Below are 19999 nucleotides of genomic sequence, written 5' to 3'. Positions count from 1 at the left end.
TGCATTTCTGCATTTCTTTCGGCCGATAGAGAAAAAATGCCAAGCCACAATAAGCAGCTTTGCAAGCGCGCGGGCGCGCAGACAGGCACACGCGCGCGCGGCTGGAAGCTTCTAAGCGCTTCGAGCAAGGCGGAAGAAGTTGACTCAGAAGCTTGAAATTGATCAATACAACTGCGATCGAACGTATTAAAACAAATCTGCACGATGTGGAGACTCGACTATACATAGTTTTGACTTTGGCGCAGGCGGGCCTGGGCCAATTTTTTGACTTTGTCGAGCATCAATAATTGAATCAGTCAGTCACGAGTCAGCGCGGAGGATGCTGACGAGGCGGAGAGAGTCGATTGGGAAGCTGTTTCTTTCGCACTCGCAAGCGCTCCCGTATCGCCACCACATCCACCAAACAAATTCGAGTGTCCTAATCGCATTCACTCGCCCACGCTCTGCTGCAAACATGTCGCTGCTCAGTGTTAACGCGTCTTTGACACGCAACGCCGTACGAGGTAGCAAGCTGCTTCCTCGAGGCGTGGCGGGCTCCGTTTCAGCCTCCAACGGCATCAATGCAAACTTTAGCACCTCTTCTGCCGCTCAGCACAAAGAGGTCAGATTCTCGAACGAGACGAGAGCTTCGATGCTCAAGGGTGTCAACTTGCTCGCCAACGCCGTCAGCGTCACCCTCGGTCCCAAGGGTGAGTGGTCAGCACAATCGCATCCATGAGCTGCAAAGCTTGGCAGCGTGGTAGGCGGTGCGGAGAGAAGCGTTGCTGATTCCAACCCCCGTCATGTCACAGGCCGTAACGTCATCATCGAGCAGGCCTTCGGTGGTCCCAAGATCACAAAGGGTGAGTACGACGGACGCGGCGCTCCGATCAAGTGGCCTCGTACACCTTCTCCCCGGCGGCCCACTGAAACTCCGTTTCACCTGCTCTGCTGCTTGCTCCTCGCTCAGATGGTGTCACGGTTGCCAAGGCCATCTCCCTAGAGGACAAGTTCGAGAACTTGGGTGCTCGTCTCGTGCTGGACGTCGCAGAAAAGACAAACGAGCTTGCGGGAGATGGAACGACGACTGCCACTGTGCTTGCTCGTGCCATCTATGCTGAAGGTGTCAAGAATGTTGCTGCCGGATGCAACCCCATGGACCTCAGAAGAGGCACGCAGGCCGCCGTGGAGGCCGTCATTGCTCACCTTGAAGCGAACAAGCGCGCTGTGACCACTAGCGAGGAGATCGCGCAGGTAAGCAGGCGAGATGAGTCTCTCGAGATTCTTCCAGGTCAGTCAGCTTACTCGACCCACATCGATCCTGCAGGTCGCTACCATCTCGGCGAACGGAGACCGCCACGTCGGGCAACTCTTGGCCACTGCGATGGAGAAGGTGGGCAAGGAGGGCGTCATCACTGTCCGCGAAGGAAAGACTCTGGAGGATGAAATCGAAATCACAGAGGGTATGCGCTTCGACCGAGGCTACATCAGCCCTTACTTCATCACCGACGTCAAGACGCAAAAGACCGAATTTGACAGGCCGCTCGTCTTGCTTTCGGAGAAGAAGATTAGCCTTCTCCAAGACATTCTTCCTTCGCTCGAAGCTGCCGCGCAAGCGAGAAGGCCACTCTTGATCATCGCAGAGGACATTGATGGCGAGGCTCTTGCCGCATGCATTCTCAACAAGCTCCGTGGCCAGCTGCAAGTCTGCGCTGTCAAGGCGCCAGGATTCGGTGACAACAGAAAGAGCATTCTGGGCGACCTTAGCATCCTCACAGGTGGTCAAGTCTTCTCTGACGAACTGGAGACGAAGCTGGACAGGTCCAGCATCGATATGCTCGGCAGCACTGGTAGTGTGACCGTAACCAAGGAAGACACCATCTTCTTGAATGGTGAGGGCAACAAGCAGCAGATCGAGGCTCGCTGCGAGCAGATCCGATCGGCCATCAATGACCCTTCTACTGGAGAGTATGACCGAACCAAGTTGCAAGAGAGACTTGCCAAGCTGAGCGGAGGTGTGGCCGTAATCAAGGTTGGAGGAAGCTCAGAGGTCGAGGTGGGAGAGAAGAAGGATCGGTACGACGACGCGCTCAACGCTACTCGTGCGGCTGTCGAAGAGGGCATCGTTCCGGGCGGAGGCATCGCACTTTTGAAAGCAACGGCAGCTCTCGAAGCACTCAAGCCGGCCAACTTTGACCAGCAATTGGGCGTATCCATCATCCGAGCAGCTCTCACGCGTCCCACTCGACAGATCGTGGAGAATGCGGGCGAAGAAGGATCGGTGGTCGTTGGACGTCTGTTGGAGAGCCCTGGAGACTTTTCGTACGGATACGATGCCAGCGTGGGAGAGTACAAGGATATGATCGCTGCTGGCATCTTGGATCCTCTCAAGGTGGTCCGAACGGCTTTGCAGGATGCTGCTGGTGTGTCTAGTCTGCTCTTCACCTCCGAATGCGCCATCGTCGAGGCGCCACAGAAGGAAAGTGCAGCCGGTGGCGGTATGCCTGGAATGGGAGGCATGGGCGGTATGGGAGGAATGGGCGGTATGATGTAGATGGGCTGTATGCGGTTGCTATGCAGAAAGCCTCCCACACTGCGCTTTTCCACCCTCGAAGCCTAGATGCTCTGCTCTAGCATCCTCTTTCGCATTGCAGTCTTGTACGATTTGAAGTTTTGGAATCGACGCTGCAGATCTGCCTTCCACCACTCACTCACGAAACAAAAAAGGCCAAAATTCTTGAGCTATAAATACGATCTTGTCACCCATGCGAAGCACCCGTCGCTGTCAGACCATGCGAGTTGTGTGCCGCGTGAGCAGACGAACGACCAAAGGCAGTCAACATCGACTCATCGACGCATACTAGTCACAAGGGCTCAAAGGGTATGATTGAGACAAGGGTTCGTGGATGCTACAGTAGGTATGGGTGACGCATTGTGGAGAAGGGGTAGACGAAATTGCGACGTGTAGCAAACACCAAATTCCGGGTTGGGAGGGGGAAGGGCAAGAGGAGAGTGACGGAGATGGGAAAGGTGTGCGTCGGAGTTGGAAAAGCAGGCGCGAACTAGGCAGCTCTCCTGAGACGCTTGGCCGGTGGTGCTCTCCTAGAAGAGCCGACTTGTCGGCCTGCCGAACGAAGTTCGCCAGCGGTCACTTTAGCACGATAGCCATTGGATGGTCTCGGTGGTCGTAAGCGCGATCGATCGTCCAAGAAGAGCTGATCGGCGTGATGAGCCCTTGCAACAAGCGAAGAAGCATCACCATGCAGATATCTCTCCCCTCTCTCTCCTCCTTCTCCTTCTTCTTCTTCTTCTCCTTCTTCATCCTCCTCCTCCTGCTCTTCGTCCTCATCCTCTTCATCGTAGAAGCTCCGTCCATCATCCGCCTCATCATCATAAGCTCCTGGTGCATAGTACGAATCCTCTCGCGCGTCTCGTCGGTCGTACGCGTCATTGTAAGCGTAGCCCGACCTGCTTCGCACGTCTCTCTGCCAGTCGTGCTGCGGTGGTGCTCGACGAGCAGGCACCCTAGAACGCTCATAGTCGGTCCAGCGGCTCCTCGCACTTTCCGCAAATCGAGTTGGCGGCGCTTGATTCGCGACCAGATCCGCTCTGAGTCTAGCATTCTCTTCTCGAAGCCTCTCCATCTCCGCCCTCAACATCCTGTTCTCCGCTCTCAACTCCGCCACATCGTCCCTCGTGCCCAAATTAGGCATGTCCACCTCTCCTCTGGCTATGCGCAACAGCCTCCTTTCGTCCTCTTGTGCCTTTTCTCTCCTTCTCTGCGCCTGCAATCTGTTCCGCTCCCTCTTCCTAGCTTGCTTGATCTCAGGAGACAATGCAGGTCTCCCTCGAACTTGCACCTGGGACTCTGGCGCTTCTGCTTGTAATCGTGCTCTGGCGCGCTCTCTTCCCAGCCTCTTTCTCTCCGCTTCTCTAGCCCTGAGAGCAATTGTGAGCTCCTCCTCGTCCATGAGCACAGGAAAGTCTTGCGACTCGGAAGTCGTTTCGCGAGCTTTGCCTTTCCTGCTCGTTTCGGGAGATGCGCTTCTCTCCACGACGCGCGGCCGGAGGCCGGCTTTCGGCCGTTGTGTAAAATCAGTGGCGATGTTCAAGACCGATGCTGCGGTCTCCGTAGCCCCGTTCTCGCGTCCAGCTTGATCAGATCGATCTGGTTGCATACATCCAAGCATGTTCATATTTGCTGACCCATCGACCACACGCTGAAGATCTCGCGGCAAAGAGTGCGTATTCTGGGCAGCAGTAGACATGCCTGCGGCTGGGTTGCCTTCTTGAGGAGCCGGAGCATGATTACTGCGAGGCGTCGCACTGTGGCCGCTAGCTGGAGTGTACATTGTGCGGGCCTCCAGAGCATAATGGTCCTTTTGCGACTGCGCAGTGGCATCGTGCGAAATAGGAAATGGCGTGGCCTGATTCTGCAGCTGAGATGGGGTCAGAGGCCTGGACAGGGATGTGCTTCGCGCCGCAGAGGTACTAGGAATATTCTTGGAGACATACTCATGCACGGCAGCGCTCCAATCTGGGTCCATAGGGTCATCCTCGTCGCCATAGGGTACATCCAAGAATGAGAATGTGGGATCGAATGCAGTGTGCTCCTGAAATTGAGTCGCGTTACTCGATGTACCTGCCAAAGAAGGGCCCATGCCCTGGTTGCTGGACCATTGCACACATCCCAAAGGGCCGGGCATTGAAGCTTGCCACGGTGCGGCGGAAGAAGACGTCACGCTTGCGCGGTTTCCGAGCGCAGACCCGGTAGTTTGGCCCCTCTTTCCGCACAAGTCGAGCAAGGTGTTGAGGACATTGACAGCATCTTGCCACCGAATGTCACCACTAGCAGACATGGGTTGACCTGTGAGGTTGGCCACCACCTTCATTTGCTCCAAGACGATCGGCTGCAAGCGAAACCAGCACGAAAGATCAGAACACTACGCTTGATGGTCCAGTCCGACGAGAGAGGTGCTACTCACCTGCAAGTAGGCAGGAATGGCCTCTTGAGTCTGATTAGGATCGGAAGAGTGACCGGCAGTGGTGCGACGTGTGCGTTTCCTAGATTGCACCTCATTCTCCGCTTGAGCTTCCTCCGATGCCGCAGTGGAGGTGAGTGCACCCATCACATTGGAAATCACAGCTATAGCCTTGTCGATAGCTTGCGCACCGGGTGTGGGCGCTGCATGTGTTCCGCCTGGGGTCAGACCAGATCCATCATCCATGGGCGTAGGTTGCAAGAGACTCTGCAAGAAATTGGGATCGTCCAGGTAGGTCATCACTTCTGGCACATCTTCAGCCTCCCCTTCGCTTCCTGCCTCTTCATCAACAGGCGAGGACATGGGCCCTCCCGTATTGACCCCTTCTGGCATTGGCTCTCCTTCGTCCCCCTCCTCGCCTTCATCCTCCTCCTCTTCCTCCTCCTCTTCATCTTCATCTTCGTCGTCATCATCGTCTTCATCGCCCTCCACAGAAGTGACCGAAGCGCCCGAGGCCATATTGCGCAGTTTTTGAAGGTCATCGCCCCTCCATTCGGGCGTGCCCTTGTTAGAATTCGAAGGGGTTGCTCTACGACTGCTGACGCTGTTTGGAGGTGGCATGGATCGATCCGGTCTGGGGCTCACAGCAGCAGCGGAGGACGAAGAGGCGAGACTGGGCATAGCTGCCAGCTCCATCATGCTATTCCCAAAGAAAGATGCGGGCGACTGCATGCTGATGGGCGCGCTTGGAAACGCTCCTGGGGTGCGCGGAGCAAGCATCCTATCTTCGACCATGGCTTATAGTCGAGCGCCTGGCGTGAGTGAGCTAGATGTCCAGATGTGAGATGTTTGGTGCCAGAGCTACAGACATTGTGGCGCAGCAGGGACGATGGGAGTGTCTGCAGGCAAGAACCACAGCGGAAGAGCGAGGTGTGAGTTGGTCAGGTGGAGCGTCGCCGCTAAGGAACGGAGACGATCCGACTGAGCGGGCGGTCAAGAGGAGCTGAGGGCGAGTCGGAGATCAGCCAATGAAACAGCGAGAGTGCCAGAAGCTCGAGGAGGAGAGCGACGGTCCGAGTGTGGTGTGCGGGATGAGGGTGATCTTGTCCAAAGGCGTGTGGCGCTGCTCTTCTGCGTTGCAAAAGGCAGCGTGTATGCACGCATGGAGAACGCGGTCAAGTCTGCGCATTCCTGCTGATTTCACGCCATTCGCATTCACATTCGCGATTTACGCGTCGCGCAGCTCACGCGCTGTGCACACCTAACCATGATCACGTGCTGCACCGCGTGCGTTCTACCTTGGGTGGATGATCGGCTTGGCGACCGAAGCTGCAAACCTCGAAAGGAAGCTTCTTGTCCCGCTCTCGCGCACATCAAGGTCACACAGACCCAATCTACCCACGACAGGGGCTTCTCGGCAGCTGCGCTCAACATCGCGGTACATCTTTCCAGACAAGTCGATCAAACCCGTTTCACATTGTTCCTTCTCCATCAGACCTTTGAGCATGTCCTTCTCCCGCGACCAAGCCAGGCGCAAGTCTCGATGGGAGGAAGAAGAAGCATACAGACCTTTGCGTCAGAGCCCTTCTCGCAGGCATGAGCGAGGTCAGGATCGCCACACCGTACCTGTGCAGAGCGGTCAACATACGGATCGCGCGAATGGGAGGAGCAGAGATGCGCACGGGAGGGGAAAAGAGAGCAGATGGGACACCGGCGAAGGATCCACCAGCAGACAGCCAGAGGGTCACGGCGATGGCAGGAGCAGACGTTCCGATCGAGATCGAGAAGGAGAAGAAGCTTTTCGAAGCGGTCCTTCATCCAGCTATAGAGAAAGCAGAGCGCGACCTCCTCCTCGCTCTCGGTCCCGCTCTCGCTCGCCTGGCTACTGGGAGCGAGACCGAGCGCGCGAACGACGAGCGTACGATTCGCGAAATGCGCAGGGCCAGGCAGTTAGCAGCGCTGGAGACAGTCACATTGACAAGGACAAGGACTCGCAGCCCAACTTTGAAAGCTCCGGATTGTTGGCTGCAGCCAGTAACAATGTGAATGGCGTGGCTCTCAAGTACCACGAACCTCCCGAGGCTAGGAAACCGAAGAAAAAGTGGAGGTGCTACGTCTACAAGGATGGCAAGGAGATTGGTGAGTCTGCACCGCGGCTGCACAGTACACAAATGAGGAATGCTCAAGCTGAGAGTAGCTGCACGAGGACAAATCGGTGTGCTAGAACACATGCGCACATGTTTGGCTGCCCGTGCTCACACCACAATCGTCGTTGTCCGCTCCCGTCATCCTCATCCCAGATCTTCTCCACATCTCTCGTCAGTCCGTCTACCTACTAGGCAGAGATCGAGCCGTAGCAGACATACCAGTGGAGCACCCCAGCGTCTCCAAGCAGCACGCAGTGCTGCAGTACAGGCTCGTCATCAAGCGCAACGAATTCGGAGACGAGAGCAAGAACATCAAGTGAGCATTTCGTCTATCTTTGATCGACTCAGGTCCGCGCCAGGTCTGGGGTTTGGCATCGGGACGGGGCGCAAGGAAGTCCCGCAAAGGGGAGGTTACGCGTGCCAAGTTCTCGCAAAGCCTGCACAAAGCGGTGTGTCACAGCATACGAACGAACGCTGACGCGCACATTCGCTTGTTTGCCCAATCCAGCCCCTTTCTGCTCGACTTGGAATCAGCAAACGGAACGACGCTCAATGGGACAGAGTTGCAGCCTGCCAGATACTACGAGCTCCTTTCGGGCGACACGATCAAGTTCGGAGCGAGCGAGAGGGAGTGGACGCTGCTTTGCGAGGAGTGAGGAGGCTCGAGGACGAGACTGAGGTCATCACTGCAATCTCGATCCACAGAAATACGCGAGTTCTGTGGACCACTGCGTGTAATTTCTACGTAATTTACATCCACCGCAAATGGGAATTCGAATGCCATGAGCGCTTTGGAGACGAGCGGACGTGCATAAAGTGTTCGGACGGAAGAAGCATCTAGAGACGAGACAGATCTCTTCCGTAAAGACCGCGTCGCTTTTGGAAGTACGAGCAAGTCGGATGCATCAGATGTCAGCAAATCGTATGGGGAGCGCACACGGGAGCGCATACACCAAGATTCTCGAGTCGAGACTGCACGCTCGGGATCAAAACTCACAACGTAGTCCATCAGAAGCAGCAGGCGTGTTCTGGTGCTCACTTGCTCTCTGTTGGATCATCGCAGCGGAATGTCGGTCAGGAAGCCCAACACAGCCAGCCGCACTGTGCAACTTTCGCACTCACGAGAGGTAGAAGCTGCGCCAAGCGTACATGGCGAGGAGACCACCAGCAAGGCTTCCCAAGGGTTCGGGCAGGGGCAGATCGAAAGCTGCCGCGTTGCCCACATAGGCCAAGCTTCCAAGGTTGGTGTACTTGAAGGGCTTGTAATAAGTTTCGTCGACATCGAACACGTCTTCCGCATCGTGAGGATTCATATCCTCTCCAGCATCTCGCTTCCTCGCCAACTTGTTCAGCTTCCGTGCTAGATACGCTCCTTGCTGAGAGGCGACCTGAGCAGTGGCGGGCAGCGCCGTCATCTTGTTTTGCGTCTCCAAGAACATGCTCGCAATCTCGTTGAGGTTCAGCTTTCCATCGTGGTCCACATCGTACTTCTCAAACATGTCCTGAAGCTTTTGAAAGTGCTTGGACGCAATCGGGAATTTGCGCTGAGCGGTATTCGAGCGGCAAAGCGTGGATAAGCGTGCGCTAGCCAGCTTGAGTGTGCGATCAGTGCGTACTCACACCAACTTCGTTCGCAAGCGCCTGGAATTCGGGCATGGTGAGCTTGCCGTCGTCTAGCAACAGAGGAGTCGATGGTCAGCTGAACCTGCTACCGACCACCGCATGCTGTACATTGCGACACTTACGATCCGTGTCGCATTTGTCGACGAACTCGTAGAGATAGTCGATGAGCCTAGTGTCAATGGTGCTCGCGTCTCCAAGCGCATACACCGAACCGAGCGGCGCGCCCTTGACTCTAAGATGGCTGTCTATCTGCAGAGCCTTCAGGTGGCTTTGGTTCGGTAGCAATTCCGTCAATCGCTTGGTGAAGGGGGACATGGCAATGCCAGTGCTCCACAGCGTGAATCCGGAGGGCACTTCGTACTCGGTGACTTTCCCAGTCTCGGGGTCCTTCTTGGTGTACACGACCTTGTCCTTCTCCACCCTCTTGACGCGCGCAGAAGTGATGATGTCGACTTCATCCCTCGCAAACTTCTTCTCTGCAAATTGAGAGATAGCTTCGGAGTAGGTGTTCAGAATGTGCTCTCGACTTTGGATCAAGTGCACCTTGGCTGAAGCCCGCAAGAGTTTGGGAAAGTAGTCCAACACATCCTCGTTCAGCATGTCGTAGATCTCTGCAGCTGTCTCGACTCCAGTTGGCCCACCACCCGAAATGACGAAGCTGAGCAGGCGATCGCGCTCTTCCTGTGTCGTCGTGGGCAGACTCGCGATCTCGAGATTGTCTGCAATGCAAAAATATTGAGGTCGTTTTGATTGAGAGGATATAGAATGCTCCATTGATGCACTGCTCTCCGAGGCACAGCCAACTCACCCATGATGTGGCTACGGATGCGCCTGGCGTCTTGCACAGTCTTGAGGTGGAAGCAGTGTTCCAAACCAGGCACGCCGTGCGTGTTTGTGACGCTACCCACCGCCACTACAAGCCTGTCATAGGGTATGTACACCCTCTTTCCACCCGCGCCTTGCTCTCCCGGTCCCTCGAGCGCAGTGTGATCGTTGATGACTTCCACCTCCAGCAATCTGTCTGAGCCGCCCCTGTCTGCAGGCATAGCCTCGCCCATCACCGCATCCACTGCCCTTCCCTGAACGTAATGACCATGGTGACGAGCAATGACCTTTCTGAGAGGCTCTACCAGAGATCTCGGCTCGACTGTGCCGACTGTAGCTGAAGGCAGCAGCGGAGTGAAGAGGTAGAAATTGGACGGTGCGACCACCGTCACTTGATACTTTTCTGGATCCAGCGTGCTGAGCAGCGACACAGCTGCAAGTCCCACAAGAGGCAATGAGGCGTTAGATGATCGACGCAGATATCATGCGCAGTGGTCCTCCACGTCCCACGGCCACTCACCTCCCCAGCCTCCGCCAACAACGACCAGCCTCTCCTTCTGGGAGATGCGCTTCGCTCGCTCGTCCTCCTCTCCCTCGACCCAGTGCGAGACGACGGGCAGTCCTTTCGGTCCACCAGGCAAGGGATGGAGCGCCAGTGGACTGGTCGGTACACCATCCAGATGACTCTCTCTGTATGTCAGCGCATCATGAGCCAAGATGACTCCCAGCACGGTGGTCAGGCCGAACACCACGCTGCCCGCTGTAAAGACTGTGAACCTGAATGCTCGGACGGGAAAAGATCGCTTGGTATTGCTTTTGGGTGTGGATGCTCCCGGCACTTCTGTGGATGCCAGGCGGATGGTGGAGGGTGAGCGGCATCGAACGAGGAGTCTGGCAGCGGGCAAAGGCGAGCGAGTGGGAAGGGCAAATCTCGCCGGTCTTGATAGGGTGGAGACCAATGTCCGAGGCCCAGCGAGGGCACAATTGCTGGGAAGCATCTTGCGCGTAGGCGATGAGAATAGCAGATGAAGCTGAAGAATTGGGTGAGGGATGGGCGTGAAGTGTGACGCTCCTTCCTTGTGAAGCGTCGCAGGCGTTTGGTGCGGAGAATGAGCACGCACCTCCAGATCGATCCAAGTCACCAACAAAGGCAAGGATTCCTTAACGAATCTCTTCACCCTGCGCCTCCCGCGATACTCGGCAGAAAAAGAAGAATGCGAGCGTGGTGGAGTGAAAATGAGCGACATGAGCGCTACGTAGCGCTCGCTTAACTGTCTAGCTGATGGGAGGGCCTATAGCTCGGCCGGACCTTCCTTCCGCCGGGTCGTGCGCAATTTCGCATTCGGTGGCTTGCCCTCGATTGCAGCGTGGGTGCAGCGGCGGGGCGGTGCGCGGGCGTGCTGCGTGCGTTCCTTGCGACCGAGCATCGGCATGGCATGCCTTGCTTGCCCCCGCCCGCTGCTGGGCTCGCTGGACCCTCCACTCACGACTACGCGTGACTTGACCGGCTGCTGCTGCTGCTGCTGCATGATCGCTGCTGCGTGGCAACCAAGTACTCACGGCTCGTGACTGTACGTACCAGCGGGTGCAGCATGCTTGTGACCTTTCGCGCACGCGTCACTTCGCGTCGGCTTGATCGGCCTGTGTCCTGATACCTAGCTGCTTGCCGCACCTCGAGTTCAACAACCAGAAGCAGGATCTTCGAAGCAAAAGGCGGGCGGAGGAGCGTGCTAAAGAGTTGATGAGTGTCGGCGTGCGCTTCTCTCTCTTTGGAGACATGCATTCTTCATCATCACGGTTCCAGCTATACGGCCCTCGAGCTCATCAAGACCTGAGATTCCGGTCGCCTGGTGGCCACCACCACACATGATGCAAATTTGAAGTTCGGATTCTTGATTCTTGATTCAAGATTCGAGTCTTGAATCAAATCAAGGATTTGAGTCTTGAGAGTCTTGAGTTTTGAGTTCAAGTGCCCTGCACTCCATGACTTGCGGCCTCCAAGCCTCAGAGAATCACAAATATACACGGACATGCTCCAATCTGGATTTCTCTAGCCGATACAGAGCACAGTCCCGAGATGAGGGTGTCCGAGTCGAGTCAAGCGTGCAAGGTTGGAAGCGAAGACGAGAAGAATCATCGTCCCCATCCAACAATCGCAAAGTTCACGTGACTTGTGATTCAGGCTACGGGCGTGCGCCGTCCGGCACCATGCATGGCGCATGCCGAGCTCGGCTCTCAGCCCAGCCCGACCACGCGCGGCGCTTGTGGCGCGTCACGTTGGAGCGCCCGACGCCGAAAACTTGCGCCCAAGGCCCATCCATCCATGCAGCAATCAGCATCAGCTACATCAGCGCGAGCTCGAAGCCCACACACACACACACAGCTAGCTGCCTTGTGGACCAGGCTCTTTGTGCATGAGGTCAACACCCACAAGCAGATTGTGATCGCATTGATGACCAATCGTGAACGCACCTCTGTATGCTTAAGAAATCTGGCAGACTGCTTTGCCTTGCCTTTGCTCTGCGTGCGCACTGTAGGGCGATAACGCACCGCCAAGAGCTTCAATGCGGGCGGAGTAGGCGGGAAGAAAGAAAGCTTGGACTAGTGCGGGCTGCGCGCGCAGCTTGCAGTTTAGCACAAAAGGTCGCTTACGGCTATACAAAGGCCTTCAACGTCGTCTGCTGAGCAGATATGTGACGGAAGAATTTGTGCGCTGTGTCTCGCATTTGTAGGTCGATATGTGCGCAAGTGTATTATTTGCCGAATTAGCTCACGTTCCAAGATGGGCGGAGCGTGAATGGAAGGGCGCCAGGACGCACCCGCAAGTCCGCAAGAACGCTTGCTGGTTCTGATGCTGTGATGGCATGCAGTCGCGAAGGCTCGCCTGCTCGATGTCGGCATGAGGGGGACAGGACAGAGTCTGTCCTTCATCTTGCACGCCGCGGATCCTCTCCTTCGACTCCACTTTTATCGCTAACTACAGTACCGCAGATCTAAGCACGCCCAGCTTGGCCCAAGACTTTTACGACCGTGCTGGTGTAGCCCTTTGCGGCTTATTCCTCCCAATCTTGAATCGGGCTTGAATACTTTGACTGCATGTATCGGAGCACCATGCACTGCCATGCGGGACGTGCGCCGCATTCAAAATTCAAAGATTCTCTAGCTGGGGGGTTCGCATTGTACGTGAAATTTGAAAGGAGATTATTAATTGGGACCGCGCTGCGCGCTCGCTCCTATATAGCTGCTGCATGATGCGTGCTGCTGCTGCATACCGCGCGCGTGAGCTGTTTGCATCACGCCCTATATTGCTCACAGCTGCGCCGCGCCGCGCCGCGCCCCCATCATCATCAGGGACCGCGTGCAGCGGATGGCGGGGCTGAAGGGCGTCAAATCATGCACGCAGCACCAAACCCAGCCAAGTCGCGCTGTGTGTTCCAAAAGGCCCTGCGAGGAATTCTCTGCGTTTCTGCCTCGCGTGTTCCAAGCGAGCGAACACGCTCACAGTGCACGCACCGCTCCAATGTGAATGCCGAGTCTTGAGTCACAATCGCGCGAGTGTTCGAGTGTTGGACTGCTGCCATGCATGGGGTGGATGATGCGCGTGCATGCGCTTTCTCGTTCATGCGCTTCACTTTTGCGATCGCGAATCACGAATCACGAATCTCGCCTCGATCGATGCTAGCTGATACATTCACGAGTATGATGATTTCTAAATGCAGATACGCGCGGGCCATGGCTTGCATGAGTGAGGAAGAGCTTATTGCTCTCATGCGCGCAAGGTGTCTGCAGCATGGTGCTCCAGCTGAGGACGTCACAGTCACATATATACCCCAGCCACAAACACCCCTCGCGACGCATGGACCGCTCATGACGATCAGGGCGTGAATGTGCATGCTCAGGATTTCTTCAGTCACGAGTTTGTGCAGCAGATATCCAGCGACTCAACACGCAGCAAGCACATCGCTCTTCGCGTGACACAGCAGCCTCAGCTCATTGTCCTCATCAGCGCACATTGCCTCTCTCAACTCCACCACATACCTCCAAGCCACGCCAGCCAATTGTCCACACACGCTTCGCTCCATCGTCCTCCTCAAGCTCGAGTCAGGTTCGCCGCCCGCCCTCCTGCTTGTCTACGCCAACAGCCACCGGCGGCGGTCAGGGCGTTGCACGTTCGGCTGCGTCATCTCACCCAACTTTTGCGCACGCAAACGCTTCGAAATCATCATCAAGCGACAAGAGCTGGAAAGCGTCACTTTTATAACGCCTTCTACCCCAGGTATTCGAAACCTCGATCACAATTCAGCTCGAATTGTCGGAGAGCGCTTCCTTGCGCCCCTCCGCCCGCTCTTCAGCATAGACTGCTCTTATATAGTCAGCTGGTGCAATCACACCCAGCACCTGGCGTCGATAAAGCAGCGCTGCACTCATTCTATTGTCCACCGGTCTGCGGAACTCGTCCGCAACCACTGGGTGACAATCGATCTTCCTGGCTAGAAGTCAGGGGCTCTCATCCACCCTGCGCACAAGCTCTTTGAGCATTCCGTCCAAAGACTACATATCGAGCCTGTTGACCAGGTCTCGCGCGATCATCCGCACCCTCACACCATCTGCAGTAAACGCATACATCCAGCATGTCGGCGTACAGAAGACGATCGACTTTAAGGCAGCCGACGCGGCAAGCGACCGGCGAATCCCAACCGGAGAGCCCGATCATCGAGGATCCCAATCAGTCGTATGGACTCTGGGCTCATGGTGGAGCCATGGCCCAAGAGCCGGACGAGGAGAATCCAGCCGAGGCATCTGGTCATGGTGGGCACCACGCTTCGCATCGCTCCTCTCATCATCATCATCCCAACTACGACGACGATGGTCACAATCGTAGGGCGAGCGGTGGATGGCACCATGTCAACCTTGGCCGCTCTCCCACGCACAGATCCTCTCATGGTGCCTCGGCTCAACAGCAACAGCAGTCGGGCGGTCTCAGGAGACCTACACAGCTACCCGTTCAGAACGAAGTGATGCAGGAACAAGAAGAGGAAGCGGTAGAAGCAGGTGATACTCAGGCGCAGAAGAGTCCTTTGATGGAGGGACAACATTACACTGAGCACAGTGGAGTCCCAGCCTCTGCTGCTACCAGCCATGGTTACAGACCCAGCGTTGGAAGTCACAACACCCAATTTGCATACGGAGGCGAGGCTGCATCGAGTCAGCAGCACCTGGTCGGCTCGGGCGCGCGTCATGGTCCCGCCCAACAAATGACTGTGGATCAGAGCAAGCAGTCCGTCTTTGACATGGCGCACGGAAAGAAGGACGGAGATGCCAAGGACCACATTGTGAGTCGCGCAGTGCCAGTGAAGATTAGCGTCAAAGGCAATCTGTTGACATTGGGGCTGATCCGCTTTGCAACACCTTGCTCCCGATGCAGGACGATATCAATGAAAAGGTACCCATTCGAATGAGTCACTTGTTCAAGCGACCTCTCGTCCGCCAGTGGCTCTATGATGGTCAGCTGTATCGCGAGTGCGATGAACGTGAGGTGCGTCCAGGCCTGCGAAGCGTCCCGTTCTACTCTGAAGCTGACGGTTTTGGGAACTCTGACCTCCACCTCAGCCCTCTCGCTTCGAGCTTTTCTTCGATCTTGTCTTTGTTGGCGTGTGCCATGCGCTCGCTGATGGCGCTGCTGAGCACGCCAATGGTCTCAATGTCCTAAAGGTGAGCGTACTGCCTGCGCCGCATATGATTTTATAGACTCACCTTGTGATCTCCATCGCGCAGTTCGTGCTAGCATTCTTTCCAGCCTGGAGCATCTGGACCGACACGCGAGCATACATCAACACGAGTGGTACCGATGACGTCTGGCAGCGAGTCTACATTTTGCTCATCATGATCCTGTTGTCAGGCTACGCTGCCAACGCTACTGGTGTCAAGATCGAACCATATCACGGAGCCGAAGCTGGTCATGGAGAGTCAGCCACTGGCGGTGAAGCGAGTCATGATGGGCAAAGCGAAGGAAGCGGCGTGGTCATCGAGGCGCCAGGCTCGGCAGGTGGCGATGGAGGCGAGACGCACTCAGTCGAAAGGCGGGTGGTCGATTTTGCAGTTCGTGGCGGCATCACTTTGCTCGCTCGAGCTGGTGGTGGTGAAGGGCCCGAACTCGAAGTCGTGAGACAGATCGGCAATTCCCAGTACTGGTTTGCAGAAGGCTATCACAAGGCTCTTCAAGCAGCCATCGGCTTCTACCTCGTCGCAAAGCTCTTCCGTCTTGCTTTGCTCTTCGTCTACGGTCTGCTGCTGCCTCGCTTCAGAAAGGCAATGTGGCTCAACACCATCTCTCTCGTCTTTATCGCCTTCATCTACTTGCCTCTGATGTTCGTCACCTCGCCACGCCTTATCCTCGGCTTCTCGTGCGCCGGTGTCGTAGCAGAACTCAGCAGTCGATATGTCGTTGCTGCTGCGCTACAGATGGCGCACGGCAAGGCCAAACACGCCGGCAAGAAGACCTTCATCGTGAGTCGAAATTGCTGCTTTATCCACCCGAAGCTCCTGGCTGACGCTATTCATCACCATACATGTAGCCCGCGCTATCGCTCGAGCATCTAATGGAGCGCATGACACTCTTCGTCATTTTGGTCACCGGAGAGATCCTCATCGTCTCCTCATACACGGCATCGGGCGGAGACATTGGACCACATGACAAATTCTGGCGATCCGCTCTTGCAATCACCATCGCTTTCAGCATCATCTGGCTCTACTTTGATGCGGATGCCAGTCGCACCTTCGTCCACGCCCTCAGGCGGCATTGGCTGCACTCCATTTCTTGGACTCATGTGCACTTCCCTCTTTGCGCTGCTCTGATCTTGCTGGCTTCGGCGCTGGCCAAGCTGGTAGGCGAGCACGAAGTCGAGCAGGGCTTCTTGTGGTTCTTTGCTGGATCAATGTCTACCGTCATGGTGAGTGCTCGCGTTGTTGCTATGGCCCCCCACCCCGCGTTCGTCGCTGATCCGTAGTGCGCTGCGTCAATAGGTCTGCTTTGGTCTGCTCGGCCTGCTCCATGGCTCGCTCGACGTCTACGGCTCGTCGCTCGTTCCCCACTGGTGGCGTATCGCCCAGCGCTTTGGTCTCGCCATCGCATTCGCTCTCTTTCCTTTGCACGAAGGCTGGACTAGCGTTGGCTTCCTCGGCACATACGCCGCCTTGCTCGTCATCCAGGTATTCACCGAGACCTTTGGCAAGCTCGGCGCAGTGGGTAGAGTGTACGACCACGAGCGAGCGGAAGCCTTGCGGGAGGCGCGCTCCAAAGCGCACCAGGACTCTTACAGCAGCACCTCGCAGCGGATCGCATCCGGCGGCTCGGGCACTTCGTCAGACAAGGAGATTCCCATGGAGCGCCTCACGGACGGTGCAGGTGGCGAGAAGAGGCGTGCTTCACAAGCTTCGGAATCTCGCTGGGGTATGGGCCATGGTCGCAACCCGAGCGAGCTGCTGCACCTTAGCAGGAAGCTCATCGACAAGGACTACGCCGTCCGAGCACCTGGCAAGAGGGACAGCTGGCACGCTTGGGAAGACCTTACGGGAGAAGAAATCGGAGAGGAAGATGTGGGAGTGGAGAGTCAGCTTGGAAACATCGAAGCTAAGCACGTCTCGAGCGGTCAGAGGTGGGCTTACGCTGCTACTTGAGCATGACTGCTACCTAGTCCGGCCCGCCATTCTCCGGCACCTTCCGCGTGGCGCTGTATCCGCAGTTCAGGCGCCCCGCTACATTTCTCTTTTGCAGATATCTTCATCGACGTAAAGACCCGAATGCTCAAGTCTCCACTAGCCTTCCATCTCTCACCCTCCACATCGCCTGTTCACCGAATCACACGTCCGCTCCTCACAATCTCACCGACACACTCTCTCTCGTCTTGTTCATCTAGTGAGGCATCCCGCCATAGCGAGATTCCATCGTCTTTATCAATTCATGTCTGTCACCGTCTTCGCTGATACTCCCCAGCGTGAATCATCGACTTGTATTGCGGTGCGAGTGCACGGCCATGCACGAACCGCAGCATGATCCTCTACCTACCTGATGCCTCGTTGAGAAGAGAAATTCCCCAGCACGCAGTCAGTCGATACCATCCTTCCTTAGCGGCACATCTCGTATTGAGTCACCGATGGGAAACGGCGCAGGAAAGCACGGCACATCTAGGGGTACAAGAGTAGCAAGAAGCGATACAAGAAGGGGAAGAAGGGGACAAAAAAAAAAAAAAGAAAGGTGAAGCAAAAGCAAGCAAAGAGCAGATTTGGGTTCGTAGAGAGCTCTAGACGTGGCATGACGCGATGAAGTTTCGAAGAGAGAGAGAGAAGACGATCGGTGGGGTAAGAGAAATCTTGCTACAGAGCTTAGTCGAGAAAAGTCTTTGAGGGGGATAGTGACGAAGGCGCGAGGAAAGTCTCGAGCGCGAAGAAGACGTTTAGAACAGACACCGAGCATGGTAGAATTTGCAGGACGTGGACGCAGCAATGAGCCGTAGATGGAGCGAGTCGCCTTCACTCGGACGCTTCCTCGTTCAACGGGAACAGTCCGATCCTGCGTCTCTTCTTCGACGGGGTATCTTCCTCTTCGCCCATCTCCCTTAGACGAGGACTCTTGTGCAGGTGTCCAGCACCGCTCATCGAGAAGCCCGAGTCCAACAGGCTCCTGAATCCGTCTTGAGAGTGATCGAGGGTGGAGAAGCGCGACCGAAGGGGTCTGGGAGGTGTAGCATGCGCATGCAAGGGTACTCCGTTTTGGAGTTGCGTGTTGAGCATGGTAGCAAGGCTATCGGGTCCGCCCTGCACAGCCTCGTCCGCGTGACCGAGATTCCAGCTCGAAGTGGGAGCATCGAGCCAGACACCGCCTTCGAGCTGGGTACTGGATGGCGTGAATTGCCCCGAGTGCAGCCTGGACCGAGGCTTGGGCGAAGGGCTAACGTTGAGGAAGTCTTGCAACGAAAAGTCGGATGGATTGGTCAAGTCCACTGCTCGCTTAGGTCCAGGCGCACCAGGCGTGGTCGGCGCTTCCAGTACGCGAGGTGGTGTGGTGGGCGCTCTCTGAGAGCTCGAAGACCGGTCTGGCGAAGTCGACATGCTCGCGGTCGATGAGCGGCGCTCTGGCTCGCTCATGTCATGATCACCATCCGCACCTCCGACACCTTGAGATAGCTTGTCACCATCCTGGAATGCTGCCTCTGCCATCTGACCAGTGGCAATGTGGTCAATACCGTTTCGGCTGCGAGGCAAAGCGTCGAAGCTGAGTGGGGCCGCAGGTGCCAGACGGCTGGCAGTGCTCTCCTGTGAAGAAGGCTCGCTAGCATACATGCCATCCGAGTTGGGCTCGTCTTCGCTATCTGACCATAGAGCTCGTCCAATGGTGCTCCTAGCTCTGACCGCGCCCTCTCCGCTGCTTCCGCTCGACCGATTGACGACTGCATGCGCAAGTCTTTGCGAGGTAGCAGAAGGCCTGAGATCGTTCCGAAGGCTCGGTGTGGCGCCTTTAAACTTGGCTTCCTGGGCTGGGCTCGGGGAGTGTGCGAGATAAAGCATCAGTTGAGCAGCTGTTTCTCCATCTTCGTGTTCGTGCGAGCGGTAACGGCTGCGAGGACTCTCTGAATGTTTGACCGAGTGTGGGCCACTCGGACTTTTGCCGATGACAGCGCCGCCCTTGGACCGCATAGATGGTGTATGTGGATCGCCACTTGGCGTCCTTCCTCGCAGCGTGAAGCTGTTGGGATCGGCAAAAGACCCATTTGCTCGAGTAATCGCACCGCCCGAGCCGCCGAATGGAGCTCTGCCGGGCGTCATCTCTCTTGGCTTGCTAGGTGGGCTCATCGACGAGTCCGCCCTCTTGTCTGCCATAGACGCCAACACTGCTGCCACCCTATCCGTCTCTGACTGGGTTTGGTTGACCAATCCCTCCTTTCTGGCGCTAACGCGACCTTGCTGCTTGGCACGAACGCTGAGGTTGCCAAAGTCCTCGCTGTTGAGAGTAGCAGTCCGCTTAGGTGTTCCTGATTCCCGTGCCAGTCCGAGATCATAGGCTAAAGAGCTGGCTGCATGACCATTGGGGAGCGTACCGCGACTTGGCGTGTTGGGTGCTGTTCCAGAAGGAGCCCGTTTGTGAGAATCGAGGGCAGGACTGGCAAGGGTCTGGCGTCTGGAAGAAGAGCCGTGAGCTGGAGTGCGGGGATGTGATTCGGTGCTGTTGTGGGGATCAAAGTGTGGTGGAATCCGACCGGTACCGCCAGTCCTTGCAGTGGAGCCCAGCTGTGGGGACGAAGCGAGCATGTGCAGGGCCCGAGAGGTCCCTTTGACCGGGAAAGACTTTGTAGGCGTGGCGGGAGTCGAGGGAGACTCGGGCTTAGTCGCATTGATGGTGAGGTTGGCGTCTCCCAGCACCATGGCGAACAAGTCCGGCGATGCAGC

At 56.4% G+C, this 19999-nt stretch overlaps 5 protein-coding genes across 5 annotated transcripts; 3 read left to right on the top strand and 2 right to left on the bottom strand.

Annotated features, from left to right (window-relative positions):
- Positions 1–454: 454 nt before the first annotated feature.
- IE81DRAFT_355642 (chaperonin GroL) lies at positions 455–2954 on the top strand (the record flags this gene model as incomplete). Its single annotated transcript, XM_025516675.1, has 5 exons — positions 455–477; positions 574–689; positions 792–842; positions 950–1233; positions 1307–2954. The coding sequence occupies 5 exons, from the start codon at positions 455–457 to the stop codon at positions 2531–2533; spliced, it is 1701 nt and encodes a 566-aa protein (XP_025370380.1). The 3' UTR covers positions 2534–2954.
- An 87-nt stretch (positions 2955–3041) lies between these two features.
- IE81DRAFT_366020 (hypothetical protein) lies at positions 3042–5756 on the bottom strand (the record flags this gene model as incomplete). Its single annotated transcript, XM_025516975.1, has 2 exons — positions 3042–4889; positions 4965–5756. The coding sequence occupies 2 exons, from the start codon at positions 5754–5756 to the stop codon at positions 3042–3044; spliced, it is 2640 nt and encodes an 879-aa protein (XP_025370379.1).
- A 572-nt stretch (positions 5757–6328) lies between these two features.
- On the top strand, positions 6329–8231 carry IE81DRAFT_322720 (SMAD/FHA domain-containing protein). The gene is made up of 3 exons (XM_025513728.1): positions 6329–7100; positions 7262–7424; positions 7617–8231. The coding sequence occupies exons 1-3, from the start codon at positions 6467–6469 to the stop codon at positions 7762–7764; spliced, it is 945 nt and encodes a 314-aa protein (XP_025370378.1). The 5' UTR covers positions 6329–6466; the 3' UTR covers positions 7765–8231.
- On the bottom strand, positions 7738–10622 carry IE81DRAFT_322719 (putative NADH dehydrogenase, 64 kd subunit, mitochondrial). Its single transcript, XM_025513727.1, has 7 exons — positions 10077–10622; positions 9540–9989; positions 8854–9450; positions 8729–8781; positions 8231–8652; positions 8106–8154; positions 7738–7984 (listed from the first exon to the last, which is right to left on the bottom strand). The coding sequence occupies exons 1-7, from the start codon at positions 10552–10554 to the stop codon at positions 7946–7948; spliced, it is 2088 nt and encodes a 695-aa protein (XP_025370377.1). The 5' UTR covers positions 10555–10622; the 3' UTR covers positions 7738–7945.
- Positions 10623–14316: 3694 nt separating this feature from the next.
- On the top strand, positions 14317–17233 carry IE81DRAFT_346811 (hypothetical protein; the record flags this gene model as incomplete). Its single annotated transcript, XM_025516078.1, has 6 exons — positions 14317–14889; positions 14982–15092; positions 15167–15268; positions 15332–16063; positions 16132–16506; positions 16580–17233. 6 exons carry the CDS (start codon positions 14317–14319, stop codon positions 17231–17233), a joined length of 2547 nt encoding a protein of 848 aa, XP_025370376.1.
- Positions 17234–19999: the final 2766 nt, after the last annotated feature.

Source organism: Ceraceosorus guamensis, assembly GCF_003144195.1.
Source record: "Ceraceosorus guamensis strain MCA 4658 unplaced genomic scaffold IE81scaffold_22, whole genome shotgun sequence".
In the NCBI taxonomy this organism is placed as follows: Eukaryota; Fungi; Basidiomycota; class Exobasidiomycetes; order Ceraceosorales; family Ceraceosoraceae; genus Ceraceosorus; species Ceraceosorus guamensis.
Note: the sequence above shows the minus strand (reverse complement) of the source record. Positions and strands in the feature narration are given on the sequence as shown.

Excerpts from the sequence above, each read along its gene's own strand:
- IE81DRAFT_322720 (XM_025513728.1), top strand. The coding sequence starts at position 6,467 with ATGTCCTTCTCCCGCGACCAAGCCAGGCGCAAGTCTCGATGGGAGGAA. Across the intron at positions 7,101-7,261 it reads CAAGGATGGCAAGGAGATTG|ATCTTCTCCACATCTCTCGT; the intron begins GTGAGTCTGCAC and ends TCCTCATCCCAG. Across the intron at positions 7,425-7,616 it reads GACGAGAGCAAGAACATCAA|CCCCTTTCTGCTCGACTTGG; the intron begins GTGAGCATTTCG and ends TGCCCAATCCAG.
- IE81DRAFT_322719 (XM_025513727.1), bottom strand. The coding sequence starts at position 10,554 with ATGCTTCCCAGCAATTGTGCCCTCGCTGGGCCTCGGACATTGGTCTCC. Across the intron at positions 9,990-10,076 it reads TGTTGGCGGAGGCTGGGGAG|CTGTGTCGCTGCTCAGCACG; the intron begins GTGAGTGGCCGT and ends TGGGACTTGCAG. Across the intron at positions 8,155-8,230 it reads TGGCGCAGCTTCTACCTCTC|AGAGCAAGTGAGCACCAGAA; the intron begins GTGAGTGCGAAA and ends ATGATCCAACAG.